The 20,205-nt window shown below is 45.2% G+C and overlaps 1 protein-coding gene across 4 annotated transcripts; it reads right to left on the bottom strand.

The window, feature by feature from the left end:
* Positions 1 to 1,990: 1,990 nt before the first annotated feature.
* On the bottom strand, positions 1,991 to 20,117 carry THAP5 (THAP domain containing 5). 4 transcript variants are annotated; one of them, XM_073619905.1, is made up of 2 exons: positions 19,902 to 20,117; positions 1,991 to 2,798 (listed from the first exon to the last, which is right to left on the bottom strand). In XM_073619905.1, the coding sequence occupies exon 2, from the start codon at positions 2,708 to 2,710 to the stop codon at positions 2,012 to 2,014; it is 699 nt and encodes a 232-aa protein (XP_073476006.1). In that variant the 5' UTR covers positions 2,711 to 2,798; positions 19,902 to 20,117; the 3' UTR covers positions 1,991 to 2,011. The 4 variants fall into 4 exon arrangements, with proteins under 4 accessions (XP_073476006.1, XP_073476004.1, XP_073476005.1 ...); XM_073619903.1 differs by having other exon boundaries at positions 19,777 to 19,913; XM_073619904.1 differs by lacking the exon at positions 19,902 to 20,117 and adding an exon at positions 19,773 to 19,894.
* Between the last annotated feature and the right edge of the window lie 88 nt (positions 20,118 to 20,205).

Raw genomic sequence — 20,205 nt, 5'->3', positions numbered from 1 at the left:
CTGATGATGTCACTTCCTGATACATCAGTGTCTCCAAGTTTACCAGGAAGCACTGGGAGCCACCACTGCCCCCGGGACCTTTGGGCACAGACACATCAGCAGCTACCACCCAAGGGTAGAGCGCCCCGTCAGTCCCGATTTTGGCCACGATTTCAAAGGTTTGTAAAGGTTTCTACACAGATGTCAATGTAAATTGCAGTCCGAAATCGCAAAAAGTACTAGCGCAGGTACTACTTTTTGAAATTGGTGCAGCGCAGCAGAATCGCACCGATTAGGACAGTGCCATTGACACCGCTTTGACAAGTCAAATCCCATGTCAAAACACTCCAGTGTGAACCAGGGCTCCATTATAAAGCGGAACTAAACCCATCCATTTAACAGTTTCAAAAAACAGTTACATTCCTGGAATGTGGGGATTGCTAACTGTCAAACCATCAAAAGACTGGTGTCATAACTGATCACATCTGCAGCACCCTGGCAGTTGCATATCAAACAGAAGCAGCTGCCTTCGCTGTAAAGGAGAGGCGGGTTTAACTCCGCTTTAAGGATGTTAACAGATCGGCCTCTACAATTTCAGCAGTGCCTAAAAATAGAGAGCAACTGAGCATGTGCAGAGCGAGACAGCGTATTCCTGGATTTTAAAAAGTAGAGACGCCTATTTGTAATGTTTTACATAGCTATACCTGCAAAAGGGCCCAGCATGAAGTGATCTAGCAGGACTTAAAATGATTGTAAAAGGTAAAAAGAGTTTTTTTGTTCAATAAAAAACATTTCATACTTACCTCCACTGTGTAGCTCGCTTTGCACAGAGTGGCCCTGAACCTGCTCTTCTGGGGTCCCCCGGCGGCTCCTCCCCACATCTGATAACCCCCTCGGAGAAGCGCTTCCCCGAGGGGGTTACCTTGCCGGCGTGCTCCGGAGTCCAGCATTTGGCATCCATAGAGGCCGAATGCAGGACTCAGCCCTGCCTCCCAGTGGTCGCTTCATTGGATTTGATTGACAGCAGCGGGAGCCAATGGCTGTGCTGCTATCAATCTATCCAATCAAGAGCCAAGAACCCCGGGCAGAGAGACAGCGCGTCCCTGTGGGTCACGATCGAGGGTTCAGGAAAGTAAAACAGAGGGGCTGGGGGGCCAGTCACTGACAGGTGTTTTTTCACGTTAATGCATAGGATGCATTAAGGTGAAAAAAAAAAAAAAACACCACGAACCTTTACAACCCCTTTAACTTTATTACTAAAGTTCCACTTTAAGTTATTCACCGAGCCCATGTCTAGAAGTGAAACTCCAGGGGAAGAACAGAAGGTTTTTTTTTTTTTTTTGGGTTTTTGTTACATCACTGCCAGTTATCACGATATGGCTACAGATAAGCGTAAATGTAATTAATCATTGAACTTAAAGAAATAAGACAATTTTTTAAATTTTTTTTTTATTTACGGTCTTCGGATCATATGTATAATGCATACTTGAGCAAGTACCAAGTTTAACCCATAAACGCATTGAGTGGTCAGCGCAATATCTTTCAAACTTCCTATCATTACGACTGCCTTTTGACATACCTTTCTCCATTTCCCATAGGAAAAATTATCTTTATATAAAATGTTTAAACTAAACTCTAGGCAAAAACTTTTTGACCAAACCTAAATATTACATTGTAAAAGGTAGGGGCGATAACGTCACTGTGGGTGGACCCTGCAGGCTTATCCAATACAGGCTCTGAATAGAAATCTACTGGTGGGCCCAATGCTAGATCTAATCAGTTATTACTGCAGGAAACTCCTACACAGAAGCAAAGTTCAAGATCTGTTTCCCGCTAGATTACAGCCAGACCTGGAAGTAATACACATAGAACACCAAACTTTAAGTAAGAATATGCATACCCATTGTATTTAAGTATAATTTGTTTAGCCCAATTTTTAGACTACAGCCTGTAACTAGGCACTCAACTACATTCTGGTGAGATGCACACTGAAGACCAGTTTAGTGAACAATCAAATTAAACTTTACATTATTTATTGCACCATACCAACATCAAAGCTATTCAGACAGTCTATTATTTTTATATTTTCATCTGACAGCACATTTTCCTGTCTTAATTGTGCAATCAGAGATTCCAGGGATCTTAAACGAGAGAGAGTTACATTTTCCTGCACTTCAAGAAGTGCTATTTTAGACTGCAGTTTAGCAATGGTTTGCCAGAGATGATTCCTGTCAAAATCATGTTTGCAGTATGAATGCTCGGTTTCTAGCAGCTCATCACCTGTGCTTGATTCCTTGGAAAATGTATTTTCAGCATCAAAGTTTTCTTCATTAGTGAACTGTCGATCATCCAAAATGACCTGGCTTGTCAGAACAGGCTGCTTCTCTGAAACTCCATCTGGCACAATGATTGTAATAACAGATTCTCCAGTCGGGTCCAGTTGTTCTATTGTTTGCTTAATTGCTGTGAACACAAGTGATTTGTCAGAGGGTTGTGGTTTGTTGCTGAAATTATCTACATGAAATGCATTTAAATCCTCTGACACAATGGCAGCCTGCTCTGTTAATGGAACTTCAAAACACATCTTGGAGTCTGATATGGTGTTAATGAGCATATTTTCCAGAGAGGCATGATTCAACTCGAAAGTCACAATCTGACAGGCTGACATTTCATATTCTGCCTTTGTCTGTCCATGTAATTCTCTGCAATCTGAAATTGTATTGTCATCCATTCTGATGATGGAAATGCAACGCAGTATACACTTCAAGTATTAATTAAATCAGTAGTATTTGTTACCACATTACTGCATTCTTTGGATTCTGTAAAAGAGGAAACAATATAATGTCTTCTATGTAACAATATTTCAAGGTCACAGTCACCATGAAGATGCAAACATTGCAATATACATTTTCAAAATGTAAGAGAATAGTGTATACAAGTGTGCAACCCCCACCCCCCCACCCCCATGAAAAAAATTCTTGCATCTCCCTCCCCTACCTGGCTTGGCTCTAGTACCTCCCTGCACAGGGTGGTGTAGTTCCACCATGGACAACAATCCTAAACAAGAAGCTAAGCTACACAAGTGGATATAAGCCAAGAATCAGAATGTCTAAGAACAGGGGAGTCAAACTCAATTTCATCGCAAGCCGTACCAGCAGTATGGTTTCCCTTTCAAGGGCCAGTTGTATCTGGAGTGCGCTACGCACAGGGCGCAGAAGCTGTGCTACGGACAGGGCTCAGGGGCTGCACTACGCACAGAGCGCAGGGGTCTTCTGTGTATAGAGTGCAGAGTTTAGGGGTGTGCTATGCAGTGTGTTTAACCCCAAGACAAATCTCTCTGACTCTGGGGGGGTGAATATTTATGCAACCAAAAAAGTCTGCTTTTTTTTTTTTTTTTTTATACCATGTACAGTGGGTAAAATATGCATTGAACACGTCACCATTTTTCTAGCTAAAAAAAAAAAAATTTCTAAAGCTGCTATTGACATGACATTTTCACCACATTTCAGTAACAACCCATGTAATCCATACATACAAAACAAATACGTTCAAAAATGTACATTATGTGAAATAAAATGGAATGACACAGGGAAAAAGTATTGAACACATGAAGAAAGGGGAGGTGCAAAAAAGCATGGAAAGCCAAGACACCAGCTTAAATCTATCAGTAATTAGAAAGCAATCCTGCTATTTGTCAGTGCAAATTAATATCAGCTGGCTCAGTCTCAACTGAGGGCCTGTAAAAAGGTGTCTCATTACCAAGGTATCACACAAGAAACATCTCATGATGGGTAAAAAGGAAAGAGCTCAAGACCTTCCTAACCTTATTGTTGCAAAACATACTGATGGCATTGGTTACAGAAAGATTTCTAAACTTCCAGTGAGCACTGTTTGGGCCATCATCTGGAAGTGGAAAGACCAATGCATGCTGGGCTGTCGATGTCACAGGAGGGTTGTGCCACCAGATGATGTCACCGGGCCCCCCCTGCTCAAAGCAACCCCCCATATGGTGGGCATGTGGCCTGGTATGGTTCAGGAGGCCCTCCCTTTCCTAGCCTGCATGCTTGGATAAGGGTCTGGCATGGATTTTGGGGGGGAAAAGAAAGAAGAAAGAAGAAAGAAGAAAGAAGAAAGAAGAAAGAAGAAAGAAGAAAGAAGAAAGAAGAAGGAAGAAGGAAGAAGGAAGAAAGAAGAAAGAAGAAGAGCTTGTTTTTACATTTAGCTGAGGGGCAGCCCGATGACAGCTGGTGACTCACCAGCTTCCTGGCCTGCTTAACATGGAAACAACGCATAAAAGATGCACCACTTGCGTATTTGGTGTGGGCCCATTGAAGTCTATTTCACACAAAATGCAATCTGCTGTGAGAAAAAAAAAAAATTTTAAAAATCCATGACCCTTTCCATAAACGCACCGGTTGAAAAATGTATAATGTGAACCTGTACCATAGGAAATCATGTTAAATGGACTGTAGTGCTTTTAAGCAAACAAAAAAGTATGAATGCACATTTTTTGCAGGTAAAAAATAAAATATGCTTTTTTTTTTTTTTTTTGTAGTTAGACCCTATAAAAAGCACTGCACCCATGATTAGCAGATTGTGAGTGAAACGCCCTGGTCCTGCAGACTGTCTGCCTGTACCTCCTGCCTGTAGCACCCTGGTAGTTCATTTAGAACTACAAGCTGACAGTCGCAATGGCTGTCTGTACTTGTACTAGTTTTTCCATTCACAGAACATTATGAATAAATGATGTGGCTAGGGCGGGCAGAGCTCCGCACAGCCCCCCCCCTTTTTTTTTTAAGATTGTAAATAAAAATAAATAAAATAAGGGGGAACAGAGAAGAGTCTCCCTGCTCACTGTCAAACCGGGGATCACGGGGGGGGGGGGTGAACTTATCCTTTAAAACCTACCAAGATTAGATCTACCAAAATGATTTAATATGATCCCCAATATAATCTGTCCCCAATCAGGCAGGCCCTTGCACTACTACAAAAGGTAGAGCTAAAGGAGATTGCACAATCGGGTTGTAATGTATGTGGTGAACTTTAAGTCACAATTCCTTATCTGCCTACCTAGCCTGGTCAGTGGCTCACAGTATTGAAACAAGAGAATCAGCATACCAGTTATGTAATCAGCAGATTACAACTGTGATTCAGTGTTTGTATGCACTTTAGAAAATGACAGCTCGCTAATATGAACAGTTTAAGTATTTCACTGATCCATGGCTCCCAACATAGTTTTCCTTTTAGAATTTTAAGTGATTTGTGCAACAGCATGCTTGATAAAGAATTATATATTATAAGCTTACGCTTAGTTATGGCATGCATTTTCTCTTCCCACAAGAAAAACACTCTTCTCTCCTCCAGTTTTTAAAAATTTGTCCAAAGTCCAGCAACACTACATAGCTGAGCAAACACCAGGAGGAAGCAAATGAAAACGGAGTCTTTTCTGTAAATGTTAGGGGGAAGCAGGTTTCCTTAACCCCGAGAAGCGCTTGCTATCAAGGTGAGACTGCCTGGCTTCTGAAGATAAACAAGAATGTTCTCACCATTGTTCAATCGTTAAAGGAGCAGTACAGCCAAAGCTCGTTTGGCTGTAATTCCCCTGTCTGCTGACATCACAGAGCCAGTCCAGGCTCAGGAAGGATGCCGACCATATGGTCGGGATCTGCCCACCTGCCTGGCTCAGCCTTACAGCGAGCCGCTCCCATCCCCTCCACAGCCCAGTGATCCAGTAAACGAGGGGGGAGGCCAAGCAGAGAGTGGTGACTGACAGTCACCAGCTCTCTGCTCACAGAGCCCTGAGAACCAAGCAATCGGCAGTGTTTGATCGTTCAGTTCTTAGTGTTAGAGCTGGCAGGAGACAAATGCAGTATCGGACCGATGCTGCATCCACCCAAGTTCTCTTTCACACTACCGCAACTTCAAAGTCGCGCAATGCGATCGCGATTTTAGGGAATGCCTGTGTAACTCGCATCAAAGTAGTACAGGGACTATGTTGAAGTCACACAGATATGAATGGTACTCATTGGAAATCATGGGGTACGACTTGTCCTGCGACTTTAGAGTCCCAAGTCGCAGGACAAGTCACACAAGTGTGAAAGGGGCCCAAGTATGTATGATTAAAAAAACAGTTAGGTACCTGGTAACTCTTTTTCTAAGAAGTCTTCCAGGGCAGCATCTGAGATAGGCTCTGTAACGATATCACGTACGGGACATGAAAAGCTGTAGCTAGCTGCCATCTTGTGTGGAAGTAGCCATGACAGTTTGGCTAACCATGTAACATTACAGAAAACTCTGAACTCCCTCCTCCCTTGTCTTAGGAATTCAAAGCTTTTTAAGTTCAACAGAAAAGGTTATCTCAACAGAGAAAACAGAACCAGGTTAAGTCAGTAGAAAACATTTGTTGTAAGGGCAGTGTTCAGGCCTGTCGTAAAACTGTCACCCTCTCCATTCAGAGACCTAACAGGCCCGGTTGTAAATTGTCTGAATACACCTCCAACTTATAAGTATGAAATTTCAGCATGTGTCCTAACTTCTGACTTAGTAATAGCACAGCCATAATCTGGACATATTTAGTTTCCTCAGATAATATGGAACGTTTCAAGTCCAGACACCCCTATGTCAGGTCATATAGGAAACCCCTGGGACCACTTATTCCTCCAAAGCAGGCTATACGTTATAGAGATGGCATGTTTAGACTTGTTTTGAAGGAAATCTCAAGTTGCATAATAATATGGATATTTGGAGTCTGTAAACACTATAGATGCAGATATATGAATATGTATTACAAAATCTACCTGGGACGTGGTCATGAGTGTAGACACCTCCCAGCAACCAACCCCTAAATAAGATGACCAGACGATTGGTTACTGGTCACTGTCAACACCCCCTTTGATTTGACAGAAATTGTCACTGGGCTAATTGTGTAATTAGCCCAGTGACAATCACTCTCAGGCTCGGTTCACATAGGGGCGACTTGTCAGGCGACCTAGTCGCCTGACAAGTCGCCTCCCGTTCTGTGCTACGGAACCGTTCTAATAGGAGCGACGCAAGTCGCTCCGACTTAGAAAAAGGTTCCTGTACTACTTTGGGGGCGACTTGCATAGACTTCTATACAGAAGTCGTTTTGCAAGTCGCCTCAGAAGTCGTTTGCAGGTCGCCTCGCTGAGGCGACCTGCAAGTCGTGCCGCCCCTGTGTGAACCGGCACTTAGGCTGCTCGCACCTAGATTGGGGTCCCGCAAGCTGGAAAATCTTTGTGCTGGGCGCAGCTGAGAGTGGCATTGTTACGTAAGTGACAGCGTGGTGTGAGGTTGGCCGGTCCTTCCTTGCAAGTTAGCGAGGAGGGCAGGGATCTGACACCCGCATTCGTCACAGGCTCCTCTTTCCTGCAACAGGAAACACATTAGTCCACCATTATAAATTTGTTAGTCTCACCTGTGTGCCTCAGTAGCAATAAAGCACCGAAGGAACTCTCAGTAAGCCAATGCATCCCCACAATAGCTGGTATCATCGCTTAGGGTGGGAACTAATGCTGCCCTGGAAGACTTCTTAGAAAAGAAAAGTTACCAGGTACCCAACTGTTTTCTCCAATCGTCTTTCAGGGCAGCATCCGAGAGGATGTATCAAGCAATACTTACTAGGGTGGAGATGAGGTCTGGAGCACCTTGCGACCAATGTCTGGTCTTGACAGGTGGTCGCTGTGGTAGTGTCTCAAAAGGTACTGAAGCTCGATCATGTCACTGCCCTGCAGATCTGCTCCAGAGTTGCCCCTGCCTTTTCTGCGACCGAGGTTGCCCAGGCTTAGGTCGAGTGGGCTTTGACCCTACTTGGGGGGGGGGGCAAGGTTTTGTCCCCAAATGGCCATCTGTATGCCAAGCTTTATCCATCGTGAGTCTCGATGCCTGCTTTGCCTTATTGACTACTGCATAGGACAAATGACATGGCAGTTCTTTGCCAGCCCTTTTGTTCTCTCGAGATAAGCTATGAGTATTAAGTCTAGTTTGTTGTATGTGTCTCTTTTCTGCTATCCATTGACTTAGGAAGAGATGTGATAACCACATTCTGCATCCTGTGAAAGGTTGAAGAGACTTTTGGTAGAAAAACTTGGTTTGGCGAGAGGACTATTTTATCTGCCTGGATCAGTCAGTAGGGTTCCGTCATGTAAAAAAACCCTTGAGACTTTCACCTACTCCCCCTGGCTGATGCTAGGGCCACTAAGAGTGTGGTTTTTAGTGTAAGATTTTTATCTGAGCACTCCTCCAGTGGTTCGAATGGCAGAGAGAGGAATCCTCTGAGCACTGTGGAGAGGTTCCATGTCGGAGTTCTGCCGACTTTAGCGGGTCTGGCTCTATTTAATGAGATCAGGAATAGCTTTATAAATGGGTTCTCTGCTAATCTGGTGTCCAGAGAGGGGGAGAGTGCTGCCACTTGTACCTTCGGCGTGCTCCGAGAGAGGTTCAAGTCTGCTCCCTCCTGCAGGATATCTCGAATCGCTAGGATGATGCTCTGTTGGAATCCTGTTTGTTTCCATACTAGGAGACAAACTTCCTTCTCACTCCAGTTATGGGGTTTTCTGCTGGCTAGAATAGGGTTGATCACTCTGACAGTCCTTTCTTTTGCAGCCTCACCCTCTCAGTAACCAAGCCGAAAGCTTCATGAGTTTGCGATTCGGGTGGTTGACTGGCCCTCGCGATAGGAGGTCCGGTAGGTCTTGCTGTATCTGGTGCGGCTGGAGACAGTTTCTTTGTGTGACTGAACCATGTTCCCTGGGGCCAGTGAGGTACTACGAGTATCACTGTTGCCCTTTCTTCCAAGATTCTTTGGCTCACCTTTGGTATTAGAGCGGTCAGAGGGAATGCATAACATGGCTGGTGTGCCCAGCTTTGATTGAACGTATCCACTCTGATGTTGCCATCTGTGGTATCCAGTGAGAAGAACCTTGGCAGTTTTGCATTTGTCCTTGAGGCAAACAGATCTACCTCAGGCACTCTCCAGGTTTGCGTGATCCACAAGAACGTTGCTTGGTTTAGAGACCACTGTCTGTTTTATGGTCTTTCGACTTAACACGTTGGCAGACTTTCTGTTTGTCCCCTTCAAGTGTATGCCTGAGGCTGATCAGATGTTTGTCTTAGCCCATGACAGAATTGCTTCTGTCAGGCTCAAACGAGGAGATTTTGTCTCTCCTTGCCTGTCCAGGTATGCCACTGTTGTGGCATTTGTCTGACTGAATCTGGACATCTCTCCCCTGGATAGCTGGTTGCAATGCTCTCCACGCTTCCTCTACAGCAGGGGTCTCAAACTGGCGGCCCTCCAGCTGCTACGAAACTACAAGTCTCATCATGCCTCTGCCTGCTGGAGTCACGCTTGTAACTGTCAGCTTTGCAATGTCTCATGGGATTTGTAGTTTTGCAACAGCTGGAGGGCCACCAGTTTGAGACCCCTGCTCTACAGCTTTTAATTCCCTCATATACCAGGAGGCGTGAGACCATCTGGAGTTACATCTGCCCTGTGTACAGAGATCCCCCATGTGTGCCCCCTATACTAGGGTACTGGCGGCTGTGGTAATCCTCACAGGGTTGGCTTACGCCCATCTGCGCCCCTCGGCATAACGGAGCGGATTGAGCCACCACTGAAGAGACCGTTTGACCAACCAAGGGACAGGAATAGACATTTCTAAAGGATGATGGATCACCATCCCACTGGGTCAAACGTGATTCTGTAGAGGCCTCATGTGGAGCTGTGCCCAGATGATGGCTGGGATTGAGGACATCAGTCCTAGCACTGCCTCCTTCTTTTCCTCCGTCTGGAGGGTTTTGGTTACTCTGGCGTCTAGCAGATAATCCAAGTATACCACCTCTGGCTTGGGGTCAGCTACGATTTTTCTGTATTTACTATCAACCCCAATACCTGCGCAGAGGTTGTTTTTTAGGTTCTTTGCTGTATCTGCAAAAAACAGCAGATTGTCTAGGTATGGTATCACGCCTATGCCTTGCTGTCTCAGGCCCTTTAGCGCTTCTGCTATAATCTTTGAGAAGATTCTGCGCACAGAAGAGATGCCGAAAGGCAAAAGATGTGTACCGCAGATGCAGGGTGGCCACCGGCCCCTGGATTGTGAACCTTGGGTATCTTTGATGACTTTTCTTTATGGGTACATACAAGTATGCATCTTGCAAGCCTATTGTGGCCATGCATACCCACGCTCTTCTGTTGAGCGGCTTAAATCTCCTGGAATGACAAAAGTGCGCCTTCCCCTGCTTGTTTTTTGCTTGGGGGGAGCCCTTTGTTCTTCGCTGCAGTCCTGTCCAGGAACGTTTGTTTATAGGTCTGGCCCGAACAGAAAATTTCCTGTGAATGGGATCCATGACTGTAGGCAAGATACTCTTGTCTTTGTACTCCTCACCTGGTTGCTGCCACACACGCTTGACACCATCTGAACCAAATAAGTTTATCTTGGTCTCAGACCACAGGACATGGATTACTGGAACCATGTTCTTAGTTTGCTTGTCTTCAGCAAACTGTTTGCGGGCTTTCTTGTGCATCATCTTTAGAGGAGGCTTCCTTCTGGGACAACAGCCATGCAGACCAATTTGATGTAGTGTGGTCTGAGCACTGCCAGGCTGCCCTCCCCCCCAACCCCAACAACTAGGGTTGTCCCGATACCACTTTTTTAGGACCGAGTACAAGTACCGATACTTTTTTTCAAGTACTCGCCGATACCGAATACCGATACTTTTTTTTTTAATGTCACGTGACAGTGTTTTTTTTTTTTTTAACAGTGCTTTTTTTTTTTTTTGAGGGGGGGGGGGGAACAGTGTATGTGTGTGTTGTTTTTTTTTTAATTTACAATTTTTATTTTTTACAATAATTTTTTTTTTATTCTTTATTGCAATATGTGTTTTTTTTTTTTTTTTTTTTAAATCAGCCCTGTTGGAGGGCTTTGGTGAGATATCAGGGGTCTTAACAGACCTTTGATATCTCCCCCTTGAGACAGAGAAAGAGACAGAGGATAGAGATTCCCCAGTCCCTTTCTCTGCAGCCTCAGCTGCACTGAAAATGAATGGAGAGAAGACAGCGGCTCCTCTCCATTCATAAACTGACACATCGTAATCACAGGAGATTACAATGTTTCAGTTATGTGAATGGACAGTCAGCTGACTCTGTCCATTCACAAAGGGAGGAGGAGGACGGAGGGGGACAGAGAAGGAGAGGGGAACGGAGGGAACAGCGGAGAGGCACAGAGAAGGAGAGAGGAACGGAGGTGACAGCGGAGGGGGACAGAAAAGGAGAGAGAGGAACGGAGGGGACAGCGGAGAGGCACAGAGAAGGAGAGAGGAACGGAGGGGACAGCGGAGGGGGACAGAAAAGGAGAGAGGAACGGAGGGGGACAGCGGAGGGGGACAGAAAAGGAGAGAGGAACGGAGGGGGACAGCAGAGGGGGACAGAAAAGGAGAGAGGAACGGAGGGGGACAGAGGAACGGAGGGGCATGGAGGAGGATGCAGTGACAGTCAGCGGTGAGCGATCACCGCTGTATGTCACTAAAGCAGCTGAAAGCCGCTGGGGGAGAATCTTGTAACTCCCCCACGCGCCGATCACAGCTGACTTCCAGGTATCGGGGGAAGCATCGGGAGCATTTGCCCGAGTACAAGTACTTGGGCAAATGCTCGGTATCTAGTATCGGTATCGGGACAACCCTACCTTCAACCTCTGCAGCAATGCTGGTAGCACTCATACGTCTATTTCCCAAAGACAACCTCTGGTTATGACGCAAGCATGTGCAATCAGCTTCTTTGGTCAACCATGGCAAGGCCTGTTCTGAGTGGAACCTGTCCTGTTAAACTGCTGTATGGTCTTGGCCACCGTGCTGCAGCTCAGCTTCAGAGTCTTGGCAATCTTCTTATAGCCTAGGCCATCGTTATGTAGAGCAACAACTCTTTTTCAGATCCTCAGAAAGTTCTTTGCCATGAGGTGCCATGTTAAACTTCCAGTGACCAGTATGAGAGAGTGATAACACCAAATTTAACACACCTGCTCCCCATTCACACCTGAGACCATCAAATACTAACGAGTCACATGACATTGGGGTGGGAAAATGGCTAATTGGGCTCAGTTTGGACATTTTCACTTAGGGGTGTACTCACTTTTGTTGCCAGCGGTTTAGACATTAATGGCTGTGTGTTGAGGTATTTTGAGGGGACAGCAAATTTACATTGTTATACAAGCTGTACACTCACTACTTTACATTGTAGCAAAGTGTCATTTCTTCAGGGTTGTCACATGAAAAGATAATAAAATATTTACAAAAATGTGAGGGATGTACTCACTTTTGTGAGATATTAACTAATATATATAACAATACACTGTTGGTGGCAAATTTTAACAAGCCAATAGGGGTTCTTGCACATGCATGGTCATACAAAGTAAAATATGTCTGTTGTTGTGGCGCCTGGTAGGGCTGGGGAAAAAAAAAAAAAAAAAAAAAAAAAATCGATCTAAAATCTTGAATCGAGTTGAGAGGTCAAATCGATTCAAAATTTAAGCAAAATCGATTTTTTTTTAGATTTTTTTTTTTTTTTTTCACCGCACCGGTCCTGATGCGCTGCGGGCATGAGTTTTTAGGCAAGGCCGCGGCTTCGGCCAGACGCCGCGGACTAGGCCGAAGCCGCGGCCTCGCCTAAAAGCTCATGCCCGCAGCACCTCAGGACCGGCGCGGTTTCCAAAGAAAAAAACTCGATTCGAATCGTGAATCGAGTTTTTTTTTTTTTTTTTTTTAAGAAAATCTCCCAGCCCTAGCGCCTGGGAGCCACAGCTACATCATATTGTGTTTGTTGCCATGCATTACAGAATATGCTGTGCGGCGATATACATGCAGAACTGTCGGCACTCACATTTACACATATGGGTATATTTTTCAAACATAAAACGTTCTGCTTTCATAAGTAAGCCATACCAGCGCAAATTAGAGTACCAGCAGTTAAGCATGTATAGCCGCGCACAGTGTATTCTGTAATACATGTCAATGGGAAGAATTATGCTGCACCTATGGCTCCTGGGTAACACACTTTATTTTACTCTGTAGGGCTGTACACCAGGGGCGTATCTACCACAAGGCAAACAAGGTGTTTGCCTTGGGCTGCATTATTCAGGGGGGCGCCCCCCCCCCAGGCAAAAGAGCAGAGGCTCTTTAATTAGGCATCATGGTCGCCTAAATAAAGAGCCGCCTCTGCTCCTCCTACCTGGCTCAAACCTCCCGACCCCGCAGGGCTCCACTGCGGGGGTCAGGAGGTTCGCCTCTGTCCAGTGCCGATCCCCAGGAGGCCGGCTAGGGGGAGGCTGTGTGCAGAGCGGAGCCCGGTGATGTGTGCAGTACTGCTCTTCCTCCTGTCAGGACACTCACATGCAGAGCCGTCTAGGGAAGGAGCCGGGATGGTGACGATGAAGTTAAAGAACTCCACCACCAAAGCCTGTGACCTGCTATAGAAGAAAATCCAAGAGAAGCGCCTCGCAGGTCAGTGATGATGCCTGGGGATCCCCGTCCGTGCTGTGTCGGGGGGGGGGGGGGGATGGGGACAAGGTGACTGCAGATGGGATAGTGTGAGGTCACTGCAGTCTGTGTGTGTCCCCTTGCTGCCTGTCATTAAAGGGTAGGAGGGGAAAATGCTGCAACTAAACTTCCAGACACAAACACTACATTGTATATACCTACTGGGATCACACTGCCTTGGTCACAGGTATGAGATCGTCCTATACCCTGCTGGTCCCATCCTTTGCCCCATTGACCACATGCTCTGCCCTACTGACCCTGTCCTCTGCCTTGCCGACACCATTGCCTGGCCTACGGACCTTGTCCTCTGCCCCACTGACTATCCTCTGCCCAGCTGACCCCATCTTCTGCCCCACTGACTTCATCCCAACTCACTGACCCTGTATTCTGCCCCGCTGACACGACCCACTGACCCTGTATTCTGCCCCGCTGACACGACCCACTGACCCTGTATTCTGCCCTGCTGACCCCATCCCCTGATCCTGTCCTCTGCCCCCACCCCATCCTCTGCCCTGACTACATATGTGGCACTTGGACAAATCATGTCTCAGGGTCTGATGAGGAATCTGCAGCTGTTCACTGTAAATGGCTGCAGCTTCCTCATCAGACCCTGAGGCAAGAATGGTATACCGTGACTGGGGTGGGACAACTTTAGATTGGGGGGGGCACACGATTTTTGTCTTGCCTAGGGCAGCACAAAACCACATCCTTGCCACTCTTACAGTAAAGAATCCTCTACGTAGTATAAGGTTAAACCTCTTTTCTTCTAATTTTAATGAGTGGCCACGTGTCTTGTTAAACTCCCATCTGCGAAAAATGTTATCCCTATTGTGGGGTCACCAGTACGATATTTATAAATTGAAATCATATCCCCTCTCAAGCATCTCTCCAGAGAGAATAAGTTCAGTGCTCATAACTAATATCCTCCAGACCCTTTATTAGCTTTGTTGCCCTTCTTTGTACTCGCTCCATTTCCAGTACATCCTTTCTGAGGACTGGTGCCCAGAACTGGACAGCATACTCTAGGTGCAGCTGGACCAGAGTCTTGTAGAGCGGGAGAATTATTGTTTTATCTCTGGAGTTGATCCCCTTTTTTAATGCATGCGAATATTCTGTTTGCTTTGTTAGCAGCAGCTTGGCATTGCATGTCATTGCTGAACCCATCATCTACTAGGACCCCCAGGTCCTTTTCCATCCTAGATTCCCCCAGAGGTTCTCCCCCCAGTGTATATTTTTGCCACCCAAATGCATTATTTTACATTTTTACAAATTAAACCTCATTTGCCATGTAGTTGCCACCCCATTAATTTATTCAGATCTTTTTGCAAGGTTTCCACATCCTGCGGAGAAGTTATTGCCCTGCTTAGCCCTCATGCACACTGGACTATTTTATAGCTGCCGTTTTTGGCTTCAGACATTTTGTTTCTGCAGCCAGTAAACTCCCCAGCATGTTATCATATGTGTCCATGCACATATAGGCTGTTAGTTTTTGGCAGGGGCGTTTCTTAGCTGGGAAAAAACCCCAAACTAGTGGGTTTTGAGGCATTTTTCCAACTGTAAAAACGCTCTTAATCTGAAAAACAACTTAAAAGCGGGAGTCCACAAAAAAAAAAAAAAAAAAAAAAATAATATATATCTCAGCAGTTACAAATACTGCAGCTGCTGACTTTTAATAAATGGACACTTACCTGTCCCAGGGTCCACCCCGATCAATCACTCAGGTCTCGGCAGCTACCACCGCCATCCTTGGTGAGGGAATCAGGAAGTGAAGCGTTGCAGCTTCACTTCCCGGTTCCCTACTGCGCATGCATGTCCTAACTGGTCCCCACTGTCTCCTGGGACCTATGCGTTTCCCAGGAGATGGGGGTGGGGGTGTGACTCCCGGAAGTGGGTGCAAATACCTGTAGTTGACAGGTATCTGCACCCCCCTCCCCCCTCTGGTGCCAATTGTGGCACCAGAGGGGGGGGCGGGATCAGATAAGCGGAAGTTCCACTTTTGGGTGGAACTCCGCTTTAACGCCAAAAAATGACTATTCTGCGTTTATCAGTACAGTTTTGCTAAAAAAAACAAAAACAAAAAAAAAAAAAAAAAAAAAGCTGAAAAACTGCATTCTACAGCTACAGTATTCTACAGCGAACGTTATTGACTTTTTTAGAACGTCCAGTGTGCATATTTGAAATTAGGTTTACTTAACCACTTGCCTACTGGGCACTTAACCCCCCCTCCTGCCCAGACCAATTTTCAGCTTTCAGCGCTCTCACACTGAATGACAATTACTCAGTCATGTAATACTGTACCCAAATGATTTTTTTTCCTTTTTTTCATACAAATAGAGCTTTCTTTTGGTGGTATTTGATCACCTCTGGGTTTTTTATTTTTTTCGCTATAAATGAAAAAGACCGAAAATGTTGAAAAAAAAACAAAAAAAAACGCATTTTTCTTTGTTTCTGTGATAAAATTTTGCAAATTAGTAATTTTTCTTCATAAATTTTGGCCACAATTTATCCTGCTACATATCTTTGGTAAAAATAACCCAAATTAGTGGATATTATTTGGTCCGTGTGAAAGTTAGAGAGTCTACAAGTTATGGTGCAAATCATAAAAAATTGATCACACCTGATGTACTGACGGCCTATCTCATTTCTTGCGACCCGAACAAGTCAGGAAAGCACAAATACCCCCCAAATGACCCCTTTTTTGAAAGTAGACATTCCAAGGTATTTAGTAAGATGCATGGTGAGGTTTTTGATGGTTGTCATTTTTTCCCACAATTCTTTGCAAAATGAAGACCCCCCCCCCCAAATTGTCATTGTAATAGGTTATTTCTCTCACATGGCATGTATATACCACAAATGACACCCCAAAATACATTCTGCTACTCCTCCTGAGTATTACGATACCACATGTGTGGGACTTTTTCACAGCCTGGCCACGTAGAGGCCCAACATGCAGGGAGCACCATCAGGTGTTCTAGGAGCATAAATTACACATCTAACTTGTTGACTACCTATTACACTTTTGAAGGCCCTGGAGCACCAGGACAATGACACGTGACACTGACGTGGCACTGATGACAGATGGCACTGATGACACTGATACGTGGCACTGGCAGATGGCACATGACACTAACAGGTGGCACTGATGACAGGGGACAGGTGGCAGGGACAGATGGCAGTGAGGACACTTTTTTTCGTTTTTTTTTTACTTACCGCCGCAGCGGCTCGCTCTCCCTCCTCACACGCTGGCTCTGTGTGAGGAGGCAGAGCCGCAGAACACCGGCGATGAGCGTCTCTCATTGGCACCACCGATCGCGCTGAAAACGGCCGCTATGATTGGCCGTTTTCAGCGATCTGTGACTGGCTGTGTCCGAGGGACACGGCCAGCACAGAACTTCCTCGATGCGCGCATCGCGGAAGTAAACAGGACGTCCAGGGACGGCCGCCCGGCAGATAGCGTCCACGCTGCAGCCGTCTTTCGGCTATAGCGCGGGCGCGAAGTGGTTAAATAAAGGGCAGTAAAAAGTCACCAATAACAGAGCCCTATAACACATATAAGCGCCAATGGTAACATTATTAATGTCTATTATTAAAGTGGTTGTAAGCCCATGTTCACATCGGGCTGTTTTGACATGTCAAATCGTCGGCAACATCCGAATCAGTAAGACGTAGATTTTGCATCGCCACACTAATTCCCAAAAGTAGCATGAACCCGCAGATGTCTCTGAATCGCTCCCGAAGTCGGCCTGACATATGGGTTTGAACATAGGCTAAACCTCAGACATGAAATCAGAAAAACAGCACATATATTTCTATAGCGTTTACTTGCCTCTCTCCATTGCACTAAGTACTTTATTTCTGCTGTCTAGTTCCTCTGTTATCAGCAGGAGTCACATCTGGAGAAGTTTCCATGACACCAAGAGCTAAAAAGGTGACAGTGGAGGACATTCCAGCATGCAGCCTATGATTAATAGCCTCAGCTCTGTTATGTAAAGGGGGGGCCCTTCCCTCCAATCAGCTCTCAGAGCTCTTATACAGTGTGGAACTGCAGCTTCCCGCCCCTTGTTTTGTGCGTATGTAAAAAAATCAGTTTAATCGCTGGGTTTTACAAGGATGTACAGAACAAATGGCTGCAAATAAACAGGTACAACATATATCGGAGGATTTGTTTTATCTCTGTGTATCGCCTGAGGCAAGTCACTTCACTGGGGATAGGTAAGGGTTTACAACTACTTTAAAAAGTTAGTTGTACTACCCAATATGAAGGTATATTTTAGCGTGATTATGCAATTTACAGTGTACTATATACCAACATGCTAAGTTAACGACTTGGTCACTGCAATATAGCAGATATACAGCTACAGCACGGCTCTCCAGTTCTGGGAGGGCGTCCCTGGATCTCCTCCCGAGAACGCATTTCCCGTGTGCCCCCTGGGGTGCTTCTAACAGGTGACTATTATGTCATGCCTATGCATACTTCAAGAATAGATTTATAAGGAACTAGGCTGTCAATTAGTCCAATTTAGAAATCAACAAGCATTTCTAAGCAATGAGTCGTTTGCCTATCAGTCATATGTCAGCTGTATTTTTGGGTGAATTAGCCATATGGAATTTACCCAGCCCAGTTTTAAAAACGTGTAGGTACTGTACGTTGTTGTATGTATGCCTCTGGTACTTGGATTTAAGGGTTCCAAAAATGGATATTATTTTCCCAACTCATGCTGTTTATCCAGCCTAACCATGAGATTGTGAAAGTCCTATCTGTACTGCCTGCTGTGCCCTACTACCCCTACTGTAAGAAAAATGAAATGGCCACAGATAAAAAAAAAAAAAAAAAAAAAAAGCTCAAAGTGTGTGTGTGTGTGTGTGTATATATCTAGCCATCTATACATACATACTGTATTGTCAAAAGTATTGGGACACCTGCCTTTACATGAACTTTAATGGCATCCCAGTCTTAGTCCGTAGGGTTCAATGTTGAGTTGGCCCAACCTTTGCAGCTATAACAGCTTCCACTCTTCTGGGAATACTGTCCACAAGGTTTAGGAGTGTATCTATGGGAATGTTGGACCATTCTTCCAGAAGTGCATTTGTGAGGTCAGGCACTGATGTGGACGAGAAGGCCTGGCTCGTAGTCTCAGCTCCAATTCATCCCAAAGTTGTTACACTACACATACATACACAATCTGGCTCTTTCAGGTAGGGTGTGCATGCGCACTGCTGGTAGCTCACTCCCGCTGTGACTACACACAGCAGGAGCCAAGCAACAGGTACTGCGGACTCAATGTCCTCCAGCACCCACTGATGATCAAGGAGAGAGGCAGAACAGGAGTCTGCCTATGTAAACAAGGCAGTTCGCCTTTCTGTCAGTAGGGAAGGCATGGATCCTGTGTCTCTGCAAAGCAGGGACATAAATCCATTCCCCTAGTAAAAGCACCCCCCCCCCCCCCACAGTGTAGAAAAACACTGGCTAAGCACACATTTAACCCTTTGATCGCCCCTGTTAACCCCTTCCCAGCCAGTGCCATTAGTACAGTGATAAATATGCACTAGCACTGATCACTGGTCCCCAAAGTGTGTCACTAAAGCCCCATACACACTATTAGATTTTCTACAGATTTTTGTCTTCAGATTTACCAAAACCATATAATATGAGGTCAAACCTTAAGAGTTTTAATTTGTATGCAATCAGACAGGCCCTTGCACTACATGGTTTTGGTAAATCGTTAGACAAAAATCTGCAGAAAATCTAACAGTGTGTTTGGGGCTTTAGTGTCCAAATTGTCCACCACAATATCGCAGTCACACGATAAGTCGCTGATCACCACCATTACTAGTAAAAAACAAATAAAAATAAAAACATCCCAGTTTGTAGACACTATAACTTTTGCGCAAACCAATCAAATATACGCTTATTGAGATTTTTTTTTTTTTTTTTTACTAGAAATATGCAAAATACATGTTGGCCTAAATTTAAGAAGAAATTATATTTTTACATTTTTGTTTAATTGGATGTGTTTTATAACAGAAAATAAAATAATATATATCACAGAATTGCCACCCCAAATTAGCACCGTACCATCCCATTTACTCTGCCTTACTAATCAGTCAGCAGGCTTCCATCACTACAAACATAAACCATACCACGTGATCTCTAGCGGGTCATTTCTAATCCTAGTGTTCTGACACCGTTCTTCTATTACTATACCGGCCATTCATCGTCCTTGTAATAGAGAAGAGCGCGGGCGCTATACCTACATACACTCCACTCGGGTCCCAGCTTGGTCACTCGGGGCACAGCGAGCACGCTACACACGGAACCCCCGACTCAGCTCTTCCGCATCCGGGTACCTGACGTGGTCCGAGCACTAGTAGCAACTTACCTGGGAGCTGCTGCCACTATAACATACCCTGGCGCCGCCATTTTTGATGCGGGCACTGTTTAAAAACGGTATGCATTCGCTAAGCTTAACCCATAGCTACGTCAGTAATATAATTCTACTCAGTCGTGTACAGCACATGTCTGTTAACAACACGATATAACAGAACAGGTAAAGCGCTGCCTGCACAGCACACGGTACTGTAACCGCCTTTGCGACGTCTAACTGGTTACAACGGCATTATTACTCTTCACCCATTGGCTGCTGAACCTTAGCGTGGCTTTGACTTCATAGCTCCGCCCAGCTG

Source organism: Aquarana catesbeiana, linkage group LG03 (assembly GCF_042186555.1).
Source record: "Aquarana catesbeiana isolate 2022-GZ linkage group LG03, ASM4218655v1, whole genome shotgun sequence".
NCBI lineage: Eukaryota > Metazoa > Chordata > Amphibia > Anura > Ranidae > Aquarana > Aquarana catesbeiana.
This window is presented reverse-complemented; position numbering and strand designations above follow the sequence as displayed.